The sequence below is a fragment of the Rhyacophila brunnea genome, unplaced genomic scaffold (assembly GCF_057557595.1).
Source record: "Rhyacophila brunnea isolate RB1 unplaced genomic scaffold, BYU_Rbru_1.0 scaffold_18, whole genome shotgun sequence".
Classification (NCBI taxonomy): Eukaryota; Metazoa; Arthropoda; class Insecta; order Trichoptera; family Rhyacophilidae; genus Rhyacophila; species Rhyacophila brunnea.
The window spans coordinates 18,712,074-18,735,675 of NW_028232837.1; the positions used below are offsets into that span (position 1 = coordinate 18,712,074).

Below are 23,602 nucleotides of genomic sequence, written 5' to 3' on the forward strand. Positions count from 1 at the left end.
GCCGCTTATTACATAGGTGAAGGGTAATGCGCGGGAAGAGACGTGTGATTATGGTTATGAATAAACGCTTCATACGCCGACTTCGCCCGCTCGACGCGTTCTATGAGCACTATCGCTTAGTCATAGTAAATTCGGTGTACAGTAATGAATCACAGAGTCGGTGAAGAGGCTAAAATTCTAACTCTATTTTTTCATAAACCAATGGATCTCATCACGCGCTGACTCAAATTTACATGCTGTTTTTTTTTTCAGTATATGTATGTGCTTGGAAGATTGACTAGTGAATATATATCAATCATAGTAAAACATCTATTATGACAGTGTAGATGTCAACATTAGGGTTTGTAATCCGGGATCCCCCCCATATTTCTTCTTTGTCCTAACGCTACAACCCTGTGTGTGTCTTGGCCTCCTGTAGCGCTTGTCTCCATCCTGGTTTGTCTAAAACCGCTTCAGCGTTAGGTCTGCATTTGCTCTCCGCCTTCCCGAATGTCGGTTACGCGTGACTCGTCCATTCTAAGTACATGGCCTAGACTTCAAAGCGGCCTAATTTGATGGTCTGTACTCCTGTGCAAAGCGTAAACCTAGTTATATCTCCATATTTTGACTGCGTCCATTGATAGTTCCGCAGATATCATGCAGGAGGTACGCTCCGCTCAAACGAGTGGTCCTTTTATACAAGTCACTATTTCAATAAAATATCGTTGACAGTAAGTATTCCTTCTCGTTACGAAACTTTTCCGTTTTTATTTAAAATCAAAACTTTATTGATTGGTTTACAATACCCACCTACCTGATATTTTATGATCGTGGTGTCTAAAAACAATATAATATATGACATCAAACATTTTATCTGCTAATAATAAAAAAATATGTAGGTTACCTAATATGTTGTTAGTTGTTACTAAATGTGAAATAATTGTATAGATATATTTTTTTTTTCATTGGCAAAACAAATGCAATTCATATATTATTACAAACACTGGAAATTGTTTTGGGGAAAATTTAATATAATTAATCTCGGGATTGAACATTCGGTCCGTGTCCGGGGTCGCGATTCCTAGTCCACTTTGCTCCGTCTCGTACCAGAAACCCTGTTTCATTTCTTAACGCATTCGGATCATAGATAGAGATAGTGGGTTTTCAAATTTTTCAAAAATTCAAAGTTACATATATAGTGACCGTTACAAATTATTAATTCAAGACGTTCACAATATGTCAATTATAAACAAAGAAATATTATTTAAACAGTATTATATAAAAGTTATTAAACAGTAGAAAAGTGTTTATACAAAAAATATTTATATACCTATATATAAATTAGATAGTACAAGGAAGTACCTACACTGAATGATCTAACCAGACCCTATTTTAAGTATCTATTATATTGTAGTACCTAATATGAATTATAGTTTAATTTTTAAAATGAGTACGCTGTCGATGAGTCTCGTCTATAGACTTAATTTCGTTTCACGTCCCGCGAATATCACAAGATATTGACTCCCCTATTCATCGAATCGAAAATGTACGTTTTGAAACCTAATTAGCGGAAAATATTATCGCCGTGTTTTCCTCCCATTTCGATAGGAAAGAAAACCCTACCCTCCCCCATTTTCGACGAACCGCTCCCCTCCCCCCGATGCCTCGCCATCTTGCTTCATTTTCTTTGTCACTGATTGGCGCGCTTTTTGTTCCATTTCCGTGATTATTTTTATGTCAATATTTCTCTATCGTTGTTGGGTACTTCCTGCCTCTCATTATCGAAATGCCTTCAAATCCTTAGTAAAGATATAATATTGTTGATATTTTTTTGAATAGGTAACATTTTTGTAGTGTTTATCTTTTGAAAAAATGCTATGTTGGAACTGCAACCTATTTAGAAGAGAAAAAATATTAACAAATCGACTAAAATGTGTATAGTAAAGAGCTCTTGTCTTCCCGAGTTGTATATTATATGCCTGTGATAAAGAACTGGGGTGCTAGACGCTTTTGAAATATGGTGCTGGAGACGGATGATCAATTCTATCCACGTCTCTATAATCAGCGAACTACCGATTCGCGATGGAATCTCATCGATTTGTCGTCGCTGAAGTCTTCACTTTTTTGGTCATAGAGCAGAGAAGATGACAACCTGGAAAAACTCGTGATGTCGTGTCGAAGATCGAAGGGGATGAGGAAAAGGTCCCTTCAAGTGAACAGATCAAATCAAAAGTGTCACAAGTTTCATATTGGTGAAGGCTTTGCGTGGCACTGAATACCGAGAGGGATGGAGAAATTCATCTGTATTACGATCCTCAGTCACGAAAATTAAGAATATCTTACGTTGGTACCTATATGCTCAACCTCCTTATTGGCCAAAAAAGTCCCCAGCAAACCGTGTGGCGGGGTCTTTTATGGGCCAGTCCAGATTCTTATTTCCATGTTTACGAAATCTTACCTGATTCGGGTTGTAATTATTCTTCTTCTCACCGTACCATACCATAACGATCTTTGCTCTGTCATGCATTTAGCACGGAGTCGATTAAACCACGAAATGCGGCTTTGCCCTCTGACCCTCTGCTACTTTTACCGTTGATCTTTCCGTGACATGTACGTTTGTCATTTTATAATGTGGTCAAGGTACTGTAGTGTTCTGGTTTTAATGCTATGCAGAACTTATTGGTTCTTTCCCATTCGTTCAGCGACGTCAAAATTTATCACCCTGTCAGGCCAAGGTACTCTGAAGATTTTTATTTTTTATTTTTTTCTTTATTAAACACCACAACAGGCCGTGAAGCCCAATAATAGTGGTAAAACTCCCAGGCTCGAGGACTTTACATATTAGATTATGTAAATATATTTTGACCTCACCGGGATCGAACCCAGAACTCCTGGATGGAAGGCCAGCGCCTTACGCACTGCACCACGAGAGCCGCCAGGATGCGTCTTTATAGCTATAATCTCGAAAGCGTCAACTCGCCGTTACATATTGTTTAGAGTCAATACTTACATGCCATATAAAAGATTGGGATAACATAACAGCGTACCATACGCAGTCTCAGATCTAGGTTAACGTCTCAATTACTAAGGACGCTTTTCTAGTTTTTATTTCCTGAGACCGGTCCCATTTCTCGTTGACCTATGTTTCTAAATATTTATATTGGGTCACGTCCAATCGGCTCGCTGTTAATAACGAAATTTCCGTTTGATGTCGCTATTTTTGATACCTACTGTTAATATTTTCGTTTTACTGAGAGTTGTATATACCCTATACTAATTATTAACCATTTAGTTAACCGGTAATACAAAATAGATATCTATAAAATAACTTTCCTAGTTTTCGCGCCCTTACAAGTTTGTTGTGCGGAACTTGGAAAACTCGAAGTTCAGCGTTGGTAGTGTTGGTACATATGCGCCGTGTTTGGTTTTCTTTCACCTAAGTATTTACCGAAGGAAATTGTTTTCGAATACTTGTAACTTTGTAAGGCTCGATGCCTCGCATAGGTACCTACAAAACCTTGTATATTTTACAATAACTGTTAGATGCATATTTTTACTATTATATTTTCCATCACGAAAGTATTTCCACCTGCAAGTCTCTCGGCAATATATATAATATATTTTTTGTTAGTTTCTTGAACTGATATCAGTTTTGTTATTTTTATTTTTCAACTCCAGTATGTTTTTGCTTACGCGAACAGTTATTTAATCATTTTCACCGACACCTTTATCATGGCAGTGATGCTTTACTCCAAAGGATGAATGCGCAAGACGGGATAACGTCAGAGTGAGGGGGTCATAGACGCCTTTCTTAGCACTGTTATTGCTCTTGCCAAGTGAGTTGAAGTTTAATGTATACAATGATGAATTCATGCATAATTAAAACCGGAGCCGAACATTGAACCTATCAAAGTGGCGAATAGAAACTCTTAGAATGAATTAAATTTTATTTGTAACAGAGTGCATTTTGAACCTGTGAGTTTCTCGGTTCAGAGTCCAGCTCTAACCGAAATGTGCCCTTGGAAAATGCAAGTATTTTTTTCTTTTCAGTTATATGGTTACCTACTATCACATGTATTGCTTAGGAAACTGTTATTTCATGATGGAAGAAATAATGGTTAAAAGAAATAATAACACAAGTATTGTTATTAGGGTTGTTTTAATTTCTAGTCCTACAATGTTGACTGACTACTTGAAAATGTCATAAGACGAAACCGGTATTGATTTATTATAAAAATGTAAAAAACTACTACAATTATTTATCGATAATTTAATAAACATAATAATAATACGTGTGTTGTTGTATTTTTAACTTACATTGATTTTTTTTAACTTACATTCACCACTAGAGGATGTGATCAAGAATTCTCGTCTGAAGAAATTTGATAAATTTTACCACACGTGTGCGTACATTGACTGTTGAAATCTATAAAATATGAATCTTGAGATTCTCGAGAATCAAATAATACTCCTTAAATTATTCTCAAATATTGAAAATTGAAAAATGTCGAGAAATCACAATATGCCGTGTTCACCGCCGCTCGGAAAAACCGAATTATATATAACGTTATGTATGAAGTATTCTCTCGAATGCTAGCCGTAGTGAAAGGGGAGATTCGAGGTTTCAACATTAATGAAATATCGGAGGTAGGTGTGTGAAATGCAGTTATAATTTATCAAAAATCATTTTTTACACGTGCATTAGTAGGTCATTTTTGGTCGAATGAGGATTTCGAGAATCTTCAGTGAGAATGCGCAGAAACATAAAACGGGGTTCGTAATGGGATACGCGAAAATCATGGAAGTCTCCTAGTACCAATTTTCAATCTTCATCGTTCACGTTTCATGGCTAGCATTTACTTGAATTCTTATACTAACTTACTAGCTTGTCGTGGAGGATATCCAACGACTAACGCTAAGATCTCAATATTTCAGGCATTCTGTAACATAACCAGGCAAATATCTAGGTTAAGAAAATAATATACTTTTTACCGAAAGTAGAGCATTAATATCTAAAAAACATGACTAATTAATACAAGAAAATTGTATTTGGGATTGAAATTAATTGATCTGGTTTAAGGCGAGTTAGTTAATTTAATGTTGTTCATTGTACACTTGCTATAATGCAATTATGTATAAAAAATACCTAGTACTTCAAATACAAAAAATATCGACGATGAGTACCAGTTTCGTCTTCTTTACATACTACGTTTTCAGCTGATATTATATGCAATGCTTTGCGAACATGTTTTTGACTGCACTTGGGCCAGCTTGGATCATAAAAAAAATCAATGATGTAACTCATTTAATTGGATGTAAAGTCTTACCCTATTGTTTAGTAACTAAGTAACTAAAAACAAAAACAGAACGTCAGTTTAACAGTTTGACGTGACAGACAAAAAGTGTTGGCATGTGGAATATGATGAAAACATTCAATTGTTCATTGAATCATGCAGGTGCTGATGCAGTGAAGTTCAACGTGAAGTGCGCTCATTCTTGTTTTAATGATTACGGCAGATTTTGTCAACTGACAATGTTCGTTTAAAGTTTCAAAATGTGCTACGGGATAGGAGCATCAGTCTAAGATTTTAAACACCAAGAACAACGACATTACATACTTTTTTCCCGTAGCGGCAGCCCGTGACAGCAGGCGACAAGCACCGTGACATGCACCTCAATGTTTGTGGGCCTTTAATGTCATGTAATCATCACGGCATACAATAAGTTTATTTTCAATAACTATCAATAATACAAGTGTCGTGTGACATTTACATTCCTGGGGCCCTATAATAGTTCAATACAATAATACCCCTACTTACGCGACTCGGAGTTACGCGGTTCTTTATCCGACACTTCAGACTCAGTTCCACCAGAAAAGCAAAATATGACAATTGCAAGCTTGACAGAAGGTCTCGGCTCAATTGAGAAGGGCTTACAAATTTTAGAAAACATACAACGAAAAATGCGTTATAGCTACAAAGCAAGGAATAAAAAAATTATTAGCTTGCTACGAAGAAATTCTACGTGAAAAAAATAAGGCATTGTGGAAATAACTTTTTTACGTACCTACATACTTAACTCATTTATTTATTTATTATTTTATCCATACATATTAATTTCTTTTATTTTGTTAACTGCCAATTCATGGTGGAACTGCATTGTATTGTTGTTTTTATTTAATAAAACGCAATTTTTTTGTAGTACTTATTCCACTTTTATATAATAGATTAGGACCGGTTTCGTCCGCCTCAAAGGGACATTTTCAACTGAATACATTTTTTTTAAAACAATACGTGATACCTCTGAGGCGGACGAAACCGGTCCTAATCTATTATATAAAAGTGGAATAAGTACTACAAAAAAATTGCGTTTTATTAAATAAAAACAACAATACCATACATATTAACAAAGAACTGCGATTGTATTTAATATTTATATTCTAAACAATCTAAACTAGTCTTTTTGTTAGTCCTTGCTCCCAATTAAACACAATTTATACGTATTTATATACAAAGTTGTACCCCGACTTACGAGAATTCGACTTAAGCGATTTTCGTCTGTCCCACTTATCGCGTAACTTCTACTGTATCGATAATCCCAATCATACTTGTAACTCTCACCCTCCCTCACATATCGTTACTCCGTCCTATTCCACTGCTCCATTCGTAATAATAATTGCGAACAGGATGCGTTGTCCTTATTTCGCATTTTCATCAGTCTCACCCAATTTATTTATTTATCGTTTGTTATTTATTCAAAGATGTTTTATAAACCCCCCAGCCGAGGTTCATCTAATTTTCTACATTATTCGTTCGACAGCGAGCGGCCGTGCCACGGCAAAAGCTCTCTCCAAATTAGATTTCCACGATGCGTCTTATCATAACCGGCTATCCGCTATCATCCTTGTACTCGCGTATATTTTTAGTACGCTTCCAACCTGTTATATCAACAGATTGATACCGAGCTAATGCCTAACTTTACGACTTGCACGCTCCGCTAAAAAATAAATACAGCTTTCTTGGATTACTCGACATATTTTCCCGCAAAAAGTCGTAATTATCTGCCATCTTTGAAATGAAAAGTTTCAGTTAGGAAACATTAATATTTTGATGTCACTGAACCCCGCGAATCTGTTGATGTAGCTTTTGTATTAAATTTTAACTTAAGACATTTGCCTGTGCATTCTTGCCGATCATGCATATTATTTATATGTGGATTGTGGAGGAAAATAATGAAGATTATATTGGCAACACCCTCTTTGAATTTTGGAATGCCTTCACCTTTCGAGAAACTATTCTTTTCCCAATCTTAGTCCAAAGAATTACAAGATAAAAAAAACTTTTTATATACAACGTTTTTAAATTTTCTGTTGAACCATATAAACTTGACTTGACTAGCTTAAACTATCAAAAAAATTTGTGCTTGACATGTCATATTGATTTCCATAGTAACGCACGTGTGTATTAATAATTTGGTTGCTAGGACCCCAGACCCCTACAACCAATAATGGTGTCGAAATAACTTTTCATACAAAACAGAATTAACTGAAAATGAATTCAATTCTACTTAAAGATGGCTAAAAGTATTTAAAAAAATGCATTGGCATCGTGTTCTGATATATCCTAAAAGTTTAAAATGTCTAGCTAGTCGGGAAGAGGGACAAAGAACCACCTGACAAATAAGAATACGAGCTAAGAAAAACTTTGTAAAATGCATTGACGAACTGTGAAAAAGCATGTAGTAGTGTTTATTAGTAATGTTAACAAGAATTAATTAGATTGAATATATAGATAGAATGATAGATAATACAATATTAACTGGGATATTTGATGTTGAAGGGGATGCAAGTTTTGAAGAGTGTAATATGGCTGTATCATATCGCCTTTAACGGGCTATTTGAAGACTAAGGTTTTGAGATCTGAGTTTATCGGCATGGGATAATGATTGAATGATCAATTCACCAAATGTGAGTTTTTATAAGGCAAAGGAACGTTTCGTTTCTGTAAATGGCGAAAAGTTCCATTATTCGCCCATATTTCCTGCAATGAGATATATGATTAACTCTTACTTAGGGAGATGTACTGACATTTGGTCACCAATCTTCGATAGCAGACGATAACAAGGTAACTAATATAGCTGCTTGCAGTGATGGCAACAGAAAGTGAATGATGAACTTAACTATAAATATAATGGCATATTTATTGTAGTTGTATCCCTCTAAAAGTAATCCCTCATTGGTTTATGTCTATACTGTATTATGTTCCTAATTTTTGTATTTTTTGTTTTTCAGTTTGGTGTCACTGCAATCGCTGGAGCTGAGAGAGAACCTCATCAAGTCCCTGCCGGAGTCCCTCAAGAACTTAACGAAACTCGAACGACTGGATCTGGGAGACAACGAGATCGAAGAATTGGTGAGTCGATGCGACATTTTAGTTTTTAATTTGTAGATACACATTTTACCTCCTGTAGCAATTTCAGAAATATGACGTAAACCCGTACAGAAATACGACACGATGTGCGCGCGTTAATTAGGTCGAGGAGGAATGTGTAAATTTCGCCGTGGAGTGATCGGGTGGAAATACTGACAACATCACGAATGGTCTACGTATGCGTATGCTCGAGTAAAGGCGCCTCTTCATGTAGACCGTTCTTACTTCGTTGTTTGGATATGTCCTATCTTAACAAGTGTTGTGAAAATTCATTCTGCGTTATTGGTAACGATTTTTTTTTAATATTAAATGAGCCGTAAAATAACTTGACACGATATATATACACAATCATCATACACACGCGTGCGCGATGTTTACATATAGCTATGAGAGTACTAAATGTATACATTTTTTTAAAATCACGATACTGTAGAGCAGCGATTTCTAAACTGGCAGGCGCGCCTCCCGCAGATTAGTGCAAAGGGAGGTGCAAACAGGATGATGAATTTGAATTGACTACTATAGAAAAGGAAAAAATGATAGAATTATCATGCGATTCTTCACTCAAACGAAATTTTCAGATTGAAACTCTGGTCCATTTTTGACAAAGTGAAGAATACAGGTAATACTTTGTCAATCAAAGTAATGCAAGTACCTATTGCTGCCAGTATCTAATATCATATTTATGCGAAACGGGGGTTTCTGCATTAGCTGCAATGCAATCCAAATATCAAGCCCGTTTAAGTAGAAAAAGAGCGATGTGTAGTACTCTCCTCAATGACAACTAGATTTGAAACTTTGTGCTAATAAACAAGCATATTCATCGCATTAAAAACCGATTTAAGAATTTTAAATAGTAACACCTTGTCATCGTTCTGTCAGTTAAGTTTTTTTCATTTGTTTGTGTTAATACATTTTTTACCATGTAAAAATGTGTCTATTAATTTATGATATAAAGGAGGAGGCACCAAGATTATATTTTTTAAGAGGGGCGTAGAACTCAAAGCTTGGAGACCACTACTTTATAGTGTAGGTACTGTAGACACTAATTTCAATGTTTTAACGTAAACTCAGCAGAGCTTGCACAGAACTGCGCTTATGATTTTTTTTTTGTTATTAATGATTAATTCGTGTGATTATTATATTTTTATTTAGGTAGATACCAGAGGTTAATATATTTTTATTTGTTTTAGAAATAGTCTCAAAACAACACTGTATGTAGGTACGTAATTATATTGATTCAATCAATACAACATTGATTGAATTATGTTTTTCCTCTATTGGATTCGCATTACGGCATTGATTGCATTATTATGGAAGGAATGTTGTTTTATAGTTATTGAGCAAATAAGTATATGTGCCGGCTTGTCTGTAGAACGAGATAAAAACACGTGGTTGCTTTTTCTTATTTGGCGCGTCTAGACGTTTTCGTGATCGATCAAAGATATATGGGCAAAGTTTCGTTTGTCAAGGACGTAGTGCTATACATTATATCTATAATTAAATTCGTATAGAAACAAGGGTACTAGAACTATTAAGTAGGTATAGAACAACTTGTAATTTGTGAATTTAATTGAAAGCGGGTAAATACCTATATTTTGATTTATTAAATCCCAGGCCGAAAGTTCATCCAATGATGTACGAAATAATATATAAATTCTTGTCAATTATCACGACATTTTATCATCGCTTAAGAAACAACACCGTGGAAGTCAATTAATTAAAATTTTCAGGGGCAAACAAAAACCGTCTCAAAAAATTGAAAATTGATACCCTTTAACTTATTTTTTTGTGTTTAGTTAAACACTATACTTTAACTAAACACAAAAAAATAAGTTAAAAGGTATCAATTTTCAATTTTTTGAGACGGTTTTTGTTTGCCCCTGAAAATTTTAATTAATTGACTTCCACGGTGTTGTTTCTTAAGCGATGATAAAATGTCGTGATAATTGACAAGAATTTATATATTATTTCGTACATCATTGGATGAACTTTCGGCCTGGGATTTAATAAATCAAAATATAGGTATTTACCCGCTTTCAATTAAATTCACAAATTACAAGTTGTTCTATACCTACTTAATAGTTCTAGTACCCTTGTTTCTATACGAATTTAATTATAGATATAATGTATAGCACTACGTCCTTGACAAACGAAACTTTGCCCATATATCTTTGATCATGCAATGCAATCCAAATATCAAGCCCGTTTAAGTAGAAAAAGAGCGATGTGTAGTACTCTCCTCAATGACAACTAGATTTGATAAACTTTGTGCTAATAAACAAGCATATTCATCGCATTAAAAACCGATTTAAGAATTTTAAATAGTAACACCTTGTCATCGTTCTGTCAGTTAAGTTTTTTTCATTTGTTTGTGTTAATACATTTTTTACCATGTAAAAATGTGTCTATTAATTTATGATATAAAGGAGGAGGCACCAAGATTATATTTTTTAAGAGGGGCGTAGAACTCAAAGCTTGGAGACCACTACTTTATAGTGTAGGTACTGTAGACACTAATTTCAATGTTTTAACGTAAACTCAGCAGAGCTTGCACAGAACTGCGCTTATGATTTTTTTTTTGTTATTAATGATTAATTCGTGTGATTATTATATTTTTATTTAGGTAGATACCAGAGGTTAATATATTTTTATTTGTTTTAGAAATAGTCTCAAAACAACACTGTATGTAGGTACGTAATTATATTGATTCAATCAATACAACATTGATTGAATTATGTTTTTCCTCTATTGGATTCGCATTACGGCATTGATTGCATTATTATGGAAGGAATGTTGTTTTATAGTTATTGAGCAAATAAGTATATGTGCCGGCTTGTCTGTAGAACGAGATAAAAACACGTGGTTGCTTTTTCTTATTTGGCGCGTCTAGACGTTTTCGTGATCGATCAAAGATATATGGGCAAAGTTTCGTTTGTCAAGGACGTAGTGCTATACATTATATCTATAATTAAATTCGTATAGAAACAAGGGTACTAGAACTATTAAGTAGGTATAGAACAACTTGTAATTTGTGAATTTAATTGAAAGCGGGTAAATACCTATATTTTGATTTATTAAATCCCAGGCCGAAAGTTCATCCAATGATGTACGAAATAATATATAAATTCTTGTCAATTATCACGACATTTTATCATCGCTTAAGAAACAACACCGTGGAAGTCAATTAATTAAAATTTTCAGGGGCAAACAAAAACCGTCTCAAAAAATTGAAAATTGATACCCTTTAACTTATTTTTTTGTGTTTAGTTAAACACTATACTTTAACTAAACACAAAAAAATAAGTTAAAAGGTATCAATTTTCAATTTTTTGAGACGGTTTTTGTTTGCCCCTGAAAATTTTAATTAATTGACTTCCGCGGTGTTGTTTCTTAAGCGACGTTATGCTGGCATCAGGGTACTCAGAAATAGGAACTGAAATTCCAAACGAGTGTGGAGTAACAGGCAACTGAGATCGAGTGTGGAAGAATATGGGATTAACTTAAACACATGTTAAGAACACTCTTGTCCTTCATTCTGACAACTGCGCTCGGTTTATGCACTGAGGCTCATTCAATATTGGTGTATTTGAAGGTTGCAACATACACTATTGCACGTCTATAATGTATGGTTCGGTTTCGTAGGACACTCACACATTCAAAACTATGCGTCAAAATGTAGTGTATCGTGGTATAGCCTATCGGAATTCTATTTGTTAATCTGTTATGTGGCTGGCATCTATAATTTATCAACATGTAAAATAGCAGAAAAAATTTGGCTATATTTAATAGAAATCATTTTTTACCACTGTCAAAAAAAATGTCTTTGCATGTGTAAAAGTATTATTTCCACAATATTAATAATTAATTAAATCAGCCAAGTGGTCAGAATTATTATTTAATGAAGCTTTCAACTCTTAAGTTGTATGGAATGCAATAATTAGCTTTTTTTTTTTTTTTTTAAAGATTTTCCAATGAATTTGCTCTTGCATTTTCGCATCTTGAGATTCCAATCGGTTCCTTGATTTCGAAATCCCGAAATTGAAAATGCTGGAATCGCAAATGATTTCGTGAATCGTCTTTTTTGTGCGACATTTTTTGTTTTGGCAAACATTTTATAAGTTATATTGCACTATAAAATTTCTTAAATCATAATAAGAAACTGTGATTTATTTGTTTTGGATTTCGGTCTTTGGTCAATTTATGACATACAGTGCACAACAAATTTTATTCATTACACCGTTATGATAAACCTTTTTAAAAGTTTCAGTATTTACTTGGCTGTATGTTGATTCATAAAATGAGTTATCAGTATCACTCAAGACTCAAAAGGTAAGGGAAAATGCTCACCGATGGAGCGACGTGATAACACATTTTATAAATGTAATGGTGAAATTTTTAGCACTCTCCCTACCAAAAGAAAGACCTTACAAAACTAATGAAATTGTATGTCGACATAAGTTGATGAGTCATTTTATTTTGTCTACTCTCGGACCCCAGAAAGTACAAATACAATTCGTATGTAATCCAGGAATTGATAATTTACTGTCTAGGTTTGCAATTAGAGTTATCAAAAAAACCGATTTCTACTCAAAACAAATAAATACAGTATGTATCTAATGTTCGAATTCTTACAATTATTCATTATTTTTGTCTCATTTCCAGCCCGGCCACATTGGTTCTCTGCCGGCTCTCCAAGAACTCTGGCTCGACCACAACCAACTGCAGTCGCTTCCTCCGGAATTGGGACACCTCAGTTCATTAGTCTGCCTCGATGTTTCAGAAAATAAGTATGCAAAACAATATTTTTTTTACTATAAGTAGTAAGATATTATAAATATTACTACTTGCCTCGCAATTACGTGGAAAACTCTTGTCCTAATGTTCATATAAAGTTATTGTTAATTATTCTTCATCACTATCATACACATAACAACTCCTCAATAATGAGGTGACTAATAGAATATGTTTCTGATTTTAATCATCTTCTTTAATTTCTTTTCAGGCTGGAAAGGTTACCTGACGAAATTGGAGGATTGGTATCCCTCACAGACCTCCATTTGTCACAGAACCTTTTGGAAACCCTCCCCGACGGCATGTGCAATCTTACCAACTTGACCATTTTAAAACTGGACCAAAACAGACTACACACATTGAATGCAAATATTGGAATGTAAGTTGGTCTTCTTCTTTTGAATCATAGCCAAAATATAAACAGTTTTAGAGAAAAAACATTTTGTTAACTCTGTCAGTAAACATATTAAAATTTATCGGTGGAAGAATCAATAAATCAATTTTTGAAAGTTTCCCAAGACTAATAAATCTATTTTATGGATACTGGAAATTCTCGTATGCAAAATGGTAATGGGTCAACTTTAGACAAGACTTGGCTATAACTATCTATTTTGTGTCTCATGACACAAAGGTGAGCATATCATCAGTAGGTATATATGCAGGCCAGATGTTCACCATAATCAAAGTGTGGAGGTCTAGTCATGGGAAATGTATGAAGGCGCGTAGGTATGCCATGGAAACAACTTAACGTGGTAAGGTGTAACGGGTAGTAGGTGGGATATGAGCCGTGTTCACAATTCACATCACACATTATGCGGTGTGTGCAGGCATCGGGAAATGCATATCGCAATGTTTGATCCATGGTACTTTGAAGGCAGTCTTGAATTTAAAGCTATTCCACTATTTGGTTACACCTTGAAGAAAAGGCCAAACTCTGAAAGTAATCTATAAAAAAAATTACTGGTTTGTTCTGGCCATATTTCTGGTCCAGATAATGCAATAATTTGTACCCATTTATAAGAGTGACATTTTTTTCAATTTCAGGTGCGAAAACATGCAAGAGTTAATACTGACTGAGAATTTCCTGATGGAGCTCCCCACCAGTAGCGGCAACATGAGCAAACTGACAAATCTGAACGTTGACAGAAATTCCTTGAGTGAGATTCCCGCCGAGCTGGGTAATCTGAGCATGCTGGGAGTTCTCAGCTTGAGAGACAACAAATTGACATCTCTGCCGAAGGAATTGGGGAACTGCGTATCATTACATGTACTGGATGTCAGTGGAAACAGGTATGATTCAACATACAAGAGACATCCTTTAAGGTGTACTGGTGATTTAAGCACCACTTATAATAATCCTAGGAGTTAAGTAGCTTGATCCAAGTCATTTTTTAAATTGCATTAAGGTTTTGACTGCGGTTAGTTGTCATATTACCTTTGCCCTCCCTTAAATGCTTTTGCAGAATTTTATAATTCTACTAACCCCCTTTGTTCACTAGCACATTTCAGTTCTTCGGCGTTTTCAAAGACACCATTACAAAACTCTTATACTGCCTTTGGACGAGGCCATTAAAGATGAAATTTAAGTTAGAACCCTCATATGGTTGTAATACCACGTTCCCACATGTAAAGTTTTGTTATTGAACTTTCTGTTAAATGATAAATATTGAAGAAAAGTTTGATTGGCATGTTTCCACATATCAGTTTAAATTGAATCAATAGTCGTGACCGAGATGCTGTCGAGCAAACTTGTTAGTTTCTTGTAATTTCGTCCAACCACTTCAAAAACTTTTTTGGATGAAGATGTCATACTTTTCAGAAACTAAAACACAGACACTCTGTAACTCACTGCAGCCAACTAATCGTATTAAAATTGAAATAAGTTATTTCCGTGCACTAATGTATTACTGATTAGATGATGATTCACAGTTGAATCAACTAAAAGTGAAAACAACCTCAGCTTCATTTAATTCAACTTACAGGTTGATTAAAAATTAGGTTAAAATGTGGTTCCCACTTATCAATTTAGTTTCAACTGTCATTCAACACTGAACAAATTTTTTCTATTGTCAATTATATTAGATTACATTCACACCAATGAAAAGATTAACTTCCTTAACACTCACTCATTGTTATCAAAGTTAAATGAATTTCTTGAACCACCACACCAAAACCAATTTATCAATAAGTTTATACTCTTGGGATTATACTTATATTTTTCTGTCGATCTACATATTATTATTACAAATTGTATCGTATCTCATTCCAGACTGGAATACTTGCCGTATTCATTGGTAAATCTAAACCTGAAGGCAGTATGGCTGTCGGAGAACCAAGCGCAGCCGATGTTAACATTCCAAACGGACCGTGACCTGGAGACGGGTGAAAATGTCTTGACATGCTTCCTACTGCCGCAGTTGGAGTATACCAAACAGCCAGGTACCTTTTTACTATACGCTTGTCACTCTATGGTCAATGTCTTTTTTTTTTAATGAATGGCAACTTTGAGATCACCGTTTAAGGCTGTCAAGAAAATGTGCTTCAGCAATAATAATTTAATTTTCTCTTCTTGATCTGTATGGATTTCTATTTTTTTTTTTTTTGCAATAGACTGCTTCAATGTTTGTGATGTCCTGTCAATGTCTATTTTAATGATTGTTTTTCATGAATATCAACCACTCATCTTATATTAAATTCAAATACGCTTTCCATAGATATAAAGAAAATAATTTATAAAATGCGCTGAAAATAAATCCTAAATCAAATCGATGAATAAAATTAATCTAGAAAGACATTTGATTAAATTTTCTGTACATATTTTTCGCAAGATACTTTGTGCAAGCCTAATTAACTTTAGTTTCACAGAATGTGGTCGTGGGCACCAACTTAGAATCGTAAACCATTTCAATGAAAATATGGTACAAGTCACAATAACAAATCAATGAAAAATTACAATTTATGAAAACCCTGCATGTGACAATAGTCAGTTGTGTACTGGACCGAAGCGTGCTGAATGGGCGCTTTGGCACTTCTTCAAACAGTTATAATCAATATTATGTTACACACAATATTGTTGAATCATGTGAATATAGAAAATTGTGTTATAACTTGGGAAACAAATCGAGAAATTAAATATCCAAATACCCAAATAAACATTTTCACGTGGCATGACAGTACAATTTTGAAGTGATCATGATAAAAATTATAGTCTTTGTTCCTTCAAGCGCTTTAACCAATTTGATCATTCAGTCATCTTTTTTTTTAAATTCCAATTCAAATTAATTAATCTATTTATAGGTAGTCAACTTTACAAATTACAAATTCAAGATGTTCGCAACATGTCATTTAAAATAAAGAAATAATATTAAAACAGTATACTATGATACACTAGCCACATGGATAACTTCTGACTGACATGGTACTATAATTCTTAAAACGTAACTTGTAAAACATTGTAATTATTACTAATCATCGCTCCAAGACTTTTTTTATTTAGCAGCCCTATACCACTGATAATAGTAATATGTTGTGAACAGTAGAACCATTATGTGGTCTATAAATTTTTAACTCGATTGTTTTTTTATATGATAATAATTTTTATATTATGTTAAGAGTAATTTTTCTTTGATTTGTTGGAGTATCGATAATGCATAATAAACTTGCTTACACCATTTAAAATAATTGAGGCGCACAGTGAGAGACATATCTCACTCACTCACTCACACAGGTACCGACTGAACAATCTATCTCTGTCTAGAATGATAGTGTTTTTATAATTTTTAGTTTTCGGCTCGCTGCATGATTTTGATCTTTGCATTGAGGCTATGAACTTAATATTGATAGATCATTCTAGAACAGAAGTGAAATGAGACAGTTTTGATTTCATATTGTAAATTATTTTTGGCTTTAATCATACTTTGCACAATGTTTTGCTTTTTGTTTTATCATTTTGCTGCCGTAATTCAATACTGTACCAACTGGAAAATATCATTTTGCTTCCCACTGTTTTATTGGATGCCAAGTATGCATTATAAAATCAATTGAATTAATTCAAGTTCCGATTTATTAAAATTGGCAATGTAATATTTTTATAACATTCATTTGATAGTTGTTACAGTAGTGTATTACCACAGCTATTTATGTCCGATTATACTTGACAGTTTAACTTACTCCCATTAGGTATTGGGAATAATAATCACCCATCATGTAATAGTTTTTATGCCCACTATGGCTTATAATGTCAAGGGTTCCGGTTTCGAATCCCTAGTCTGGCAAAATTCACATATTGTTTTTCAATGTGTGATTGGACAAAATCCATTTCTCGTAAAAAACAAAAATCTGTTAATACACAACCTCCACTCTGTGGAAATCCATTTGATCTTAGCCCACATCAGAATTCGCCTCATGCGCCGCATGTCGAAATCGTCGATGTGACGTCATCGTTATCGTCATAACACATGCTGTCAAATGGAGCTTCGCAGATTGGTCGAATGCAACTGAACAACAAATGCGACAGGTCGACTGTCGACTCTTCTAACATGTTGGATGTCGCGAGAGCCGAGAACATGCCAGACCGCGCCTGCGCAAAGTGCTCGATGCAGTCATTTTTAAATCTAGACGTCAGTGCGCGCACGCCGGTCACTGGGTGCTTGATGAGTTTTGCTGCGATAAATGATCCACTGTGCATGGATATTATGCCTAATAATTGACGGATGAATCCAATATTTTCGCCTTCTGCTTAAAATTCTGCGGTATCAATACATATTAATCGCTGTTTCAGCGTCCGATGACATGTTTGTCGAGTTTTGATATGAAAGCCGCCTAAATGTAACAAGGTCTATCTGGTTCTCTGGATACAATATATTTAGTTTTTTCCACGATAGGAGTTAGCCCTAGTGTACTAGCGCATTCCTCTAGGTCCACAAATACTGCTCTTAGTTTTACACCATAAGCCATGTAAATTTATTACTACAATATATGCAGGAATATTCTCATCACTTATCAAATATGTACTTCCTTCGGCTTAAAATTATGTTTTGTATTGGAAGATTTAGGTCTATGTATATTGTGATATTTGGAAGTGACAATATCATGTTTGAAACCCAACCTAGGTAGAATACCTGTGTTTATATGTTACTGTTGAACTGTCAGGTATAATTTATTGGCCTTTGTTACTGTATGTACTGTAAAATACGGTTAAACACATCTGTGGCACAAATCACTTGCGGAACAGAATTGCAGCATGCTTCTCACGGGGGCAGTGGTCGTCTCTACCGTTACGACCCTCGCTTCACCTCCCAGGAGCTCGAAAGGATGCAAGGTAAGACACTAAATCACACTCTCATGCGTTGCACACACCCAACAAAACTTATTCCATTGCCGTCTCATAAGCAAAAGATTATTGTTAGTGAAATACATATCTGCAATATTAATCTAGATAACGTAGCCTTCCCGTCTAACTTATGGCTAGATTGTTCTCTCTTTATTTATATCATGCGGTAACTTCTCTTCATCAGATTATCTTCTGCAATGATGAGAAAGCAGCCACTTTCACCAGAAACATGGCTGAATGGATTTACTTATAAAGAGCGTATTAACATAACATAAAACATTCGAACAACCTACACTAACGACAATAATCTTATTTTTTGTATAAGTGTACAAACTCTATGTATTGTCAATTATCATTTTCATCAAAGCCGACTACTAAAATAACACTTTTAAAAAATATTTGCAAAAAAATAGTTACAGATCATTCATTGTAGCAAGTGTAGTGTCGATCCTTGGTGAGCCGGGAGAGTTCAGCAAACGGTCAAGTGTGCCACTTTGGTAAAAAAATGTGAAACACACCGATGTACATAAATGTAACCATTTTGGATTTTTGATTGTATAATGTTGGTAATGATGTGTTACATAACAATAATGCACCAACTAATTTCCGAAATGCATCTGAAGATGTTTGTAGACTTTTGTATAATAATATCCCCATATAATTGCTGTTTACATTATGAATAATGAGAAAATATCGGCCCAAGTTACCTGGATTGCCGGTACAGATTTTCTGTTTCAATCATAGCTACATAAATAATAATATAGTGCTTGATATCCATGCAGACTTAAGCTTTGGCTTGAATAATTTTCATTAACATATTAAGAATTAAATGCAAAATATATTAAATATATTTTATAATAGATTTTATAATATAATAAAATAATATTTTGCTTCTGAGACGATATCACAACATGATTTCCATCGCTGTGTTTGTTTTGCTTTGTAGCTGTTTCCACTCTGTAGACACATTTGTAATTTTTTTATAATAATCCACTGTTACCATGACCAAATGAATTCATCATAAAAGTATGTACATTCCTATAAATTATGTAGATGTTTCCGGTAATTTAAGGTGGGTCGCACATAGAAACTCGGCACAACTGCAACTTTGTGTATATGACTTAGTTAAGATTCACAAAATTTTATATACTTCAGCATATATCGTCGATACAACATTATTCATTGGAAAGACAGCTATTAGCGTTTGCAACAAAGTTGGAAGACGCTTAGCATACATGTCGCTGAAGTGTGTAGTTCAAAAAGTCACAGCAATCATGCACAGAATCCATTTTGTTCGCAGCACGCAAATTGCTTAAGCAGCCGCCACGCTGGTCTGTAAAATAGCATGGATCACGATAATGACGTCGACCATAATGAAATGTCATGTCAGTTAAAATATTATATTCTTCCAACAATATTGAAACACTGCGCATTAGTATTATATTTCTGATTATTGATGAATGTACGCAATATTTACTACGCCTGTTTCAACATCAAAATAACTGTTTCCTTCTAATTTTGACTCTATGGATTGCGTTGCGTCTGTGTGTGCTGTGTGGGAGGGAGTCCAACTTTGTTGGCGTTTCTGCCTTCGAATTATGTTAATGTCGAATTTGAAATCAGCTGTGTGCAGGGCGCTTTATATATAATTTGAATTGGTTGTAAATGGTGATATGTAGAATCAAAAGTACGACTATCCACTGAGCGTTAGTTTAAATGAAACATTCATATTTTGTTGTATTCACATACTATTGTATGTTATACCTACCGTAGTAAAATTGGCCCAGTACATATAGTAATACCTACTTGTTGTGCTGATCTTTTTTAAAGTTAAATATAAGTAAATTCTGAACACAAATTTCATAATATTATTATAAACCTATATAATTGTTATAGTAAAGTGGTAAACATCAATATGTATGTATATATATTATTTATATTTTAGTTGTCACGTGTGTATTTGTGTTATCATCACCCTAAATGGTTTTTTGAGTTAGTTGTACTATAAGCATATAGATTTGGTGTTTTTCAATCCTATTAATTAGAGAGTTGGTTAGGTTGGGTTAGGTTAGGTAAATGTAAATGGTGGAATTCCGTTTTGCAAAAATGATAATATAAATTATATTCAATCCACAGATTGCTGTTGTTGATGTTGCGACAACCATAATAGCTATCAACCAATAAAGCAATGTGTAAAATGTTATGATCGTGTTTTAATCTTTATAGTAAAATCCCAGTAAACTGTTTCGTAATATATTTGAATAACTTTTTAATTTATCCACCATTATAAAATCCACATATCGTCACTGTTCTGGCAGAAGACACTAATTCGAAAAAATTACATATTGAGTTAGTACCAAAATGATCCTTATTTCAAATTTTACTGTCTGGAAACCTTCTTAATAAATAAACAGTCTTTATTTTAAAGTCATCCTTTTTACGATTACTTAATAAACTCACATGATAGACCATTATTTCAAACATTTTAACAACTTCAAAGTCAAATTACTCAAAACTAGAATTCTCCAGTTAGTGTGTTCTGCCAGAACAGAGACGATATTATGTAATACTTAATATTATCCATAATACATATTGTCATAACAGGCAATAGTAAGTTAATACTGTAAGTTATCATAATATAACAAAGTGAGATGTCACTTTCTTAGCCATGGAATTTTTGTGATGCTAAATTTTGTAACATAATAAGGTAATGTCTTGAGTTATGTAATTTTTCCTGCTTGAACATATATTTTACGCATGTTTAATTTTTTTTCTTTGTAAAACACAGAAAACAGAAGATCGGTGGGCGACACCATGGAATCGGATTCTGAGGGTTGGGAAGAGCGGGAGGCGTCCCGGCAGCACTCGGTGAAGTTCACAGACGACATGCCGGAGGGAAAAGAGGTGAGGCGACATCATAACGCTATTGCGGTGGCGGGCTCTCATTGCCTTAACAGTTTGCGCCAAGCTCACATCTACTGCCGTCAGAAACTGCGTCGCGCGTTTCGATTCGCAAACCGATCGTCTCTTTCGTCTGACGCGTATCGAAACTCGTATCGATGCACAAAGTGTTTTGAAAATTTCAACTACCGTCTCGATACTGCGTTTTGTCCGTGTTCGAAAGATGAAGAAGATAACTTTAATTGTTTCCGTCGTAATAGTGCTCTGGATAGAATGAAAGGCTGCGCCGGATGGCTGCACAGAAAGACTGTTTTGAAGATAACTAATCGGTTTAGTAATGACGATGCTTATATGGCATTAAGTAGAGTATTAGATACGTATGACTAATGAACCAAAAGTGAGAAATTTTCCCTTTTTTACAAAGTCTTATCATTTTTTTATAGTGAGTACACTCGAGTTATAAAATATCAAAAATGGATCAGAAAAGTAAGACTGCCTTCAACAGACTGTCATTTTCATAAAATTCTCTTTTTGCAGTTGTATTTTTCTGGTTAATATCAATGTTATTTTGCGGCTCGCGTGCCCTGGCTCTTACCGTTTGATTATCTTTAGTATACTCTTTATAGATAGTCAAAATTATATTTCTCAGTAAATATGAATATTAGGTATATAAAATAAGAGAATTACCATTTCCGTTTCTAAGTAGAGCTTTCGGGCCTTCACAAAGTGGAGGTTATTTTAACATGTTGTTTTACAAGGATTGATTATGTGTTAGTTATTCGCTGAAGCCATGAGCGAATTCGCATTGATAAAATACTGTGTGAATTTACCGGACATAAGTTTCAATCCTACAACTTACTGTTTTAGAAGCGGACATCTATCACTAGTCCACTGCTGGTGATAGCATCAAATACATACCAATCAATTTTTTATTACATACAAAACTAATTAGATACATCCCAATTTATTAAATAAATGTATTTATTCATTCTATGGCTATTTTAAGAGATTGGGAATTAAAACTAGATATAATTATTAGTTATAGCCACGTATTATAATATTACAAAAGTGTATTAAGGGAATTAATCTCTAATAAGCTTTTTTTTTTGTTTGATTTTGGTTGTATATACCATGGTGATATTTAACTAATTTTTCTGAATGTGGTAAATTATAATCTCGAAAATTTCTCAATGAAAAATTTTCTTTTTGAACTCAGAACGACTAAAATAATAATGAAATTAGTTATAATAGAAATACAGTAATTATTTATGATTTTAATTTTGCATAGTTATCAATATCTGACGCTAGCCATTCATAGTGATTGAAAACTTTAATACATGAGGGTAAAAAATCCAATGCTTTTTAAAGCACATAAATCTAATTGCGTTGGTAATCATTTTAAAACTTATTTTGAATGGTTGTGAGGTAGATTTAAAATCTGTTAGTTAGGCACATTGCTCAAGTGAATTAATTACATATTATTATGTATACTTTTTCCATTTGATTCGTTTTATCGGATTAGTTATTTAATAATCTATAAGGTATTATATAGTTAACATGCTTTTCTCCCCATTTTATTTATTAATTGTATTAATATGAAAGACTGACATTTTGGAATCGAAACCGGGACACATTTTCTGTCAACGCATTGAACTATGAGCATTTATTTTAAATGTTAATATTATTCACAATGTTAGTGGTGGTTGGTTTAAATATTATAATATTGTAATTATTACATTTTCATTAATCTTATTTTGCAAAAAATTTCCAAATATTCTTAAGACATAATATGTGTTTTAATGATAATTTCAGATATTTCAACACTATTTTTAACTACCTGTTAATTATCAAAATTGAAAATATTAGATTTGATTAATTTGTTGTAGAATTATATCTTTCAGCATTATTTAATAGACTGCGAAATCTTTAACGTGAGACCTGGCGGCGGCGCTTGTGTTGTATCTTGTCTATGGTTTTCGATTTCGAAGTATTGTAAGTACTGAAACGCGAGAAGAGGGGATGTAGTTCTCCAAGCCGCCGCCTATCACCATTAAGATTTTGCATATTATCAAGGTTGTGAAAGTATTTTATAAAAAACTTAAATTGAATTTGGAATTATAAAAACATAGTTTGCAGAATGAGATTTTTTATTATTAAGTTTTGTGGT

General features: G+C 33.9%; 1 protein-coding gene across 13 annotated transcripts in view; it reads left to right on the plus strand.

Moving 5' to 3' along the window:
• LOC147073280 (protein lap4-like) overlaps window positions 1-23,602 on the plus strand; it is a 326,794-nt gene that overhangs the window by 151,670 nt on the left and 151,522 nt on the right. For 7 of the 13 annotated variants that reach the window (XM_085945378.1, XM_085945384.1, XM_085945381.1 and 4 more), the window contains exons 4-9: window positions 8,270-8,390; window positions 13,074-13,198; window positions 13,414-13,581; window positions 14,247-14,492; window positions 15,472-15,641; window positions 21,323-21,438. In XM_085945378.1, the coding sequence (XP_085801504.1) occupies window positions 8,270-8,390; window positions 13,074-13,198; window positions 13,414-13,581; window positions 14,247-14,492; window positions 15,472-15,641; window positions 21,323-21,438 (946 nt within the window). Of the gene's footprint in view, window positions 1-8,269; window positions 8,391-13,073; window positions 13,199-13,413; window positions 13,582-14,246; window positions 14,493-15,471; window positions 15,642-18,435; window positions 18,523-21,322; window positions 21,439-23,602 lie in introns of all 13 variants that reach the window. The other 6 variants (XM_085945377.1, XM_085945383.1, XM_085945386.1 and 3 more) reach the window with 1 other exon arrangement.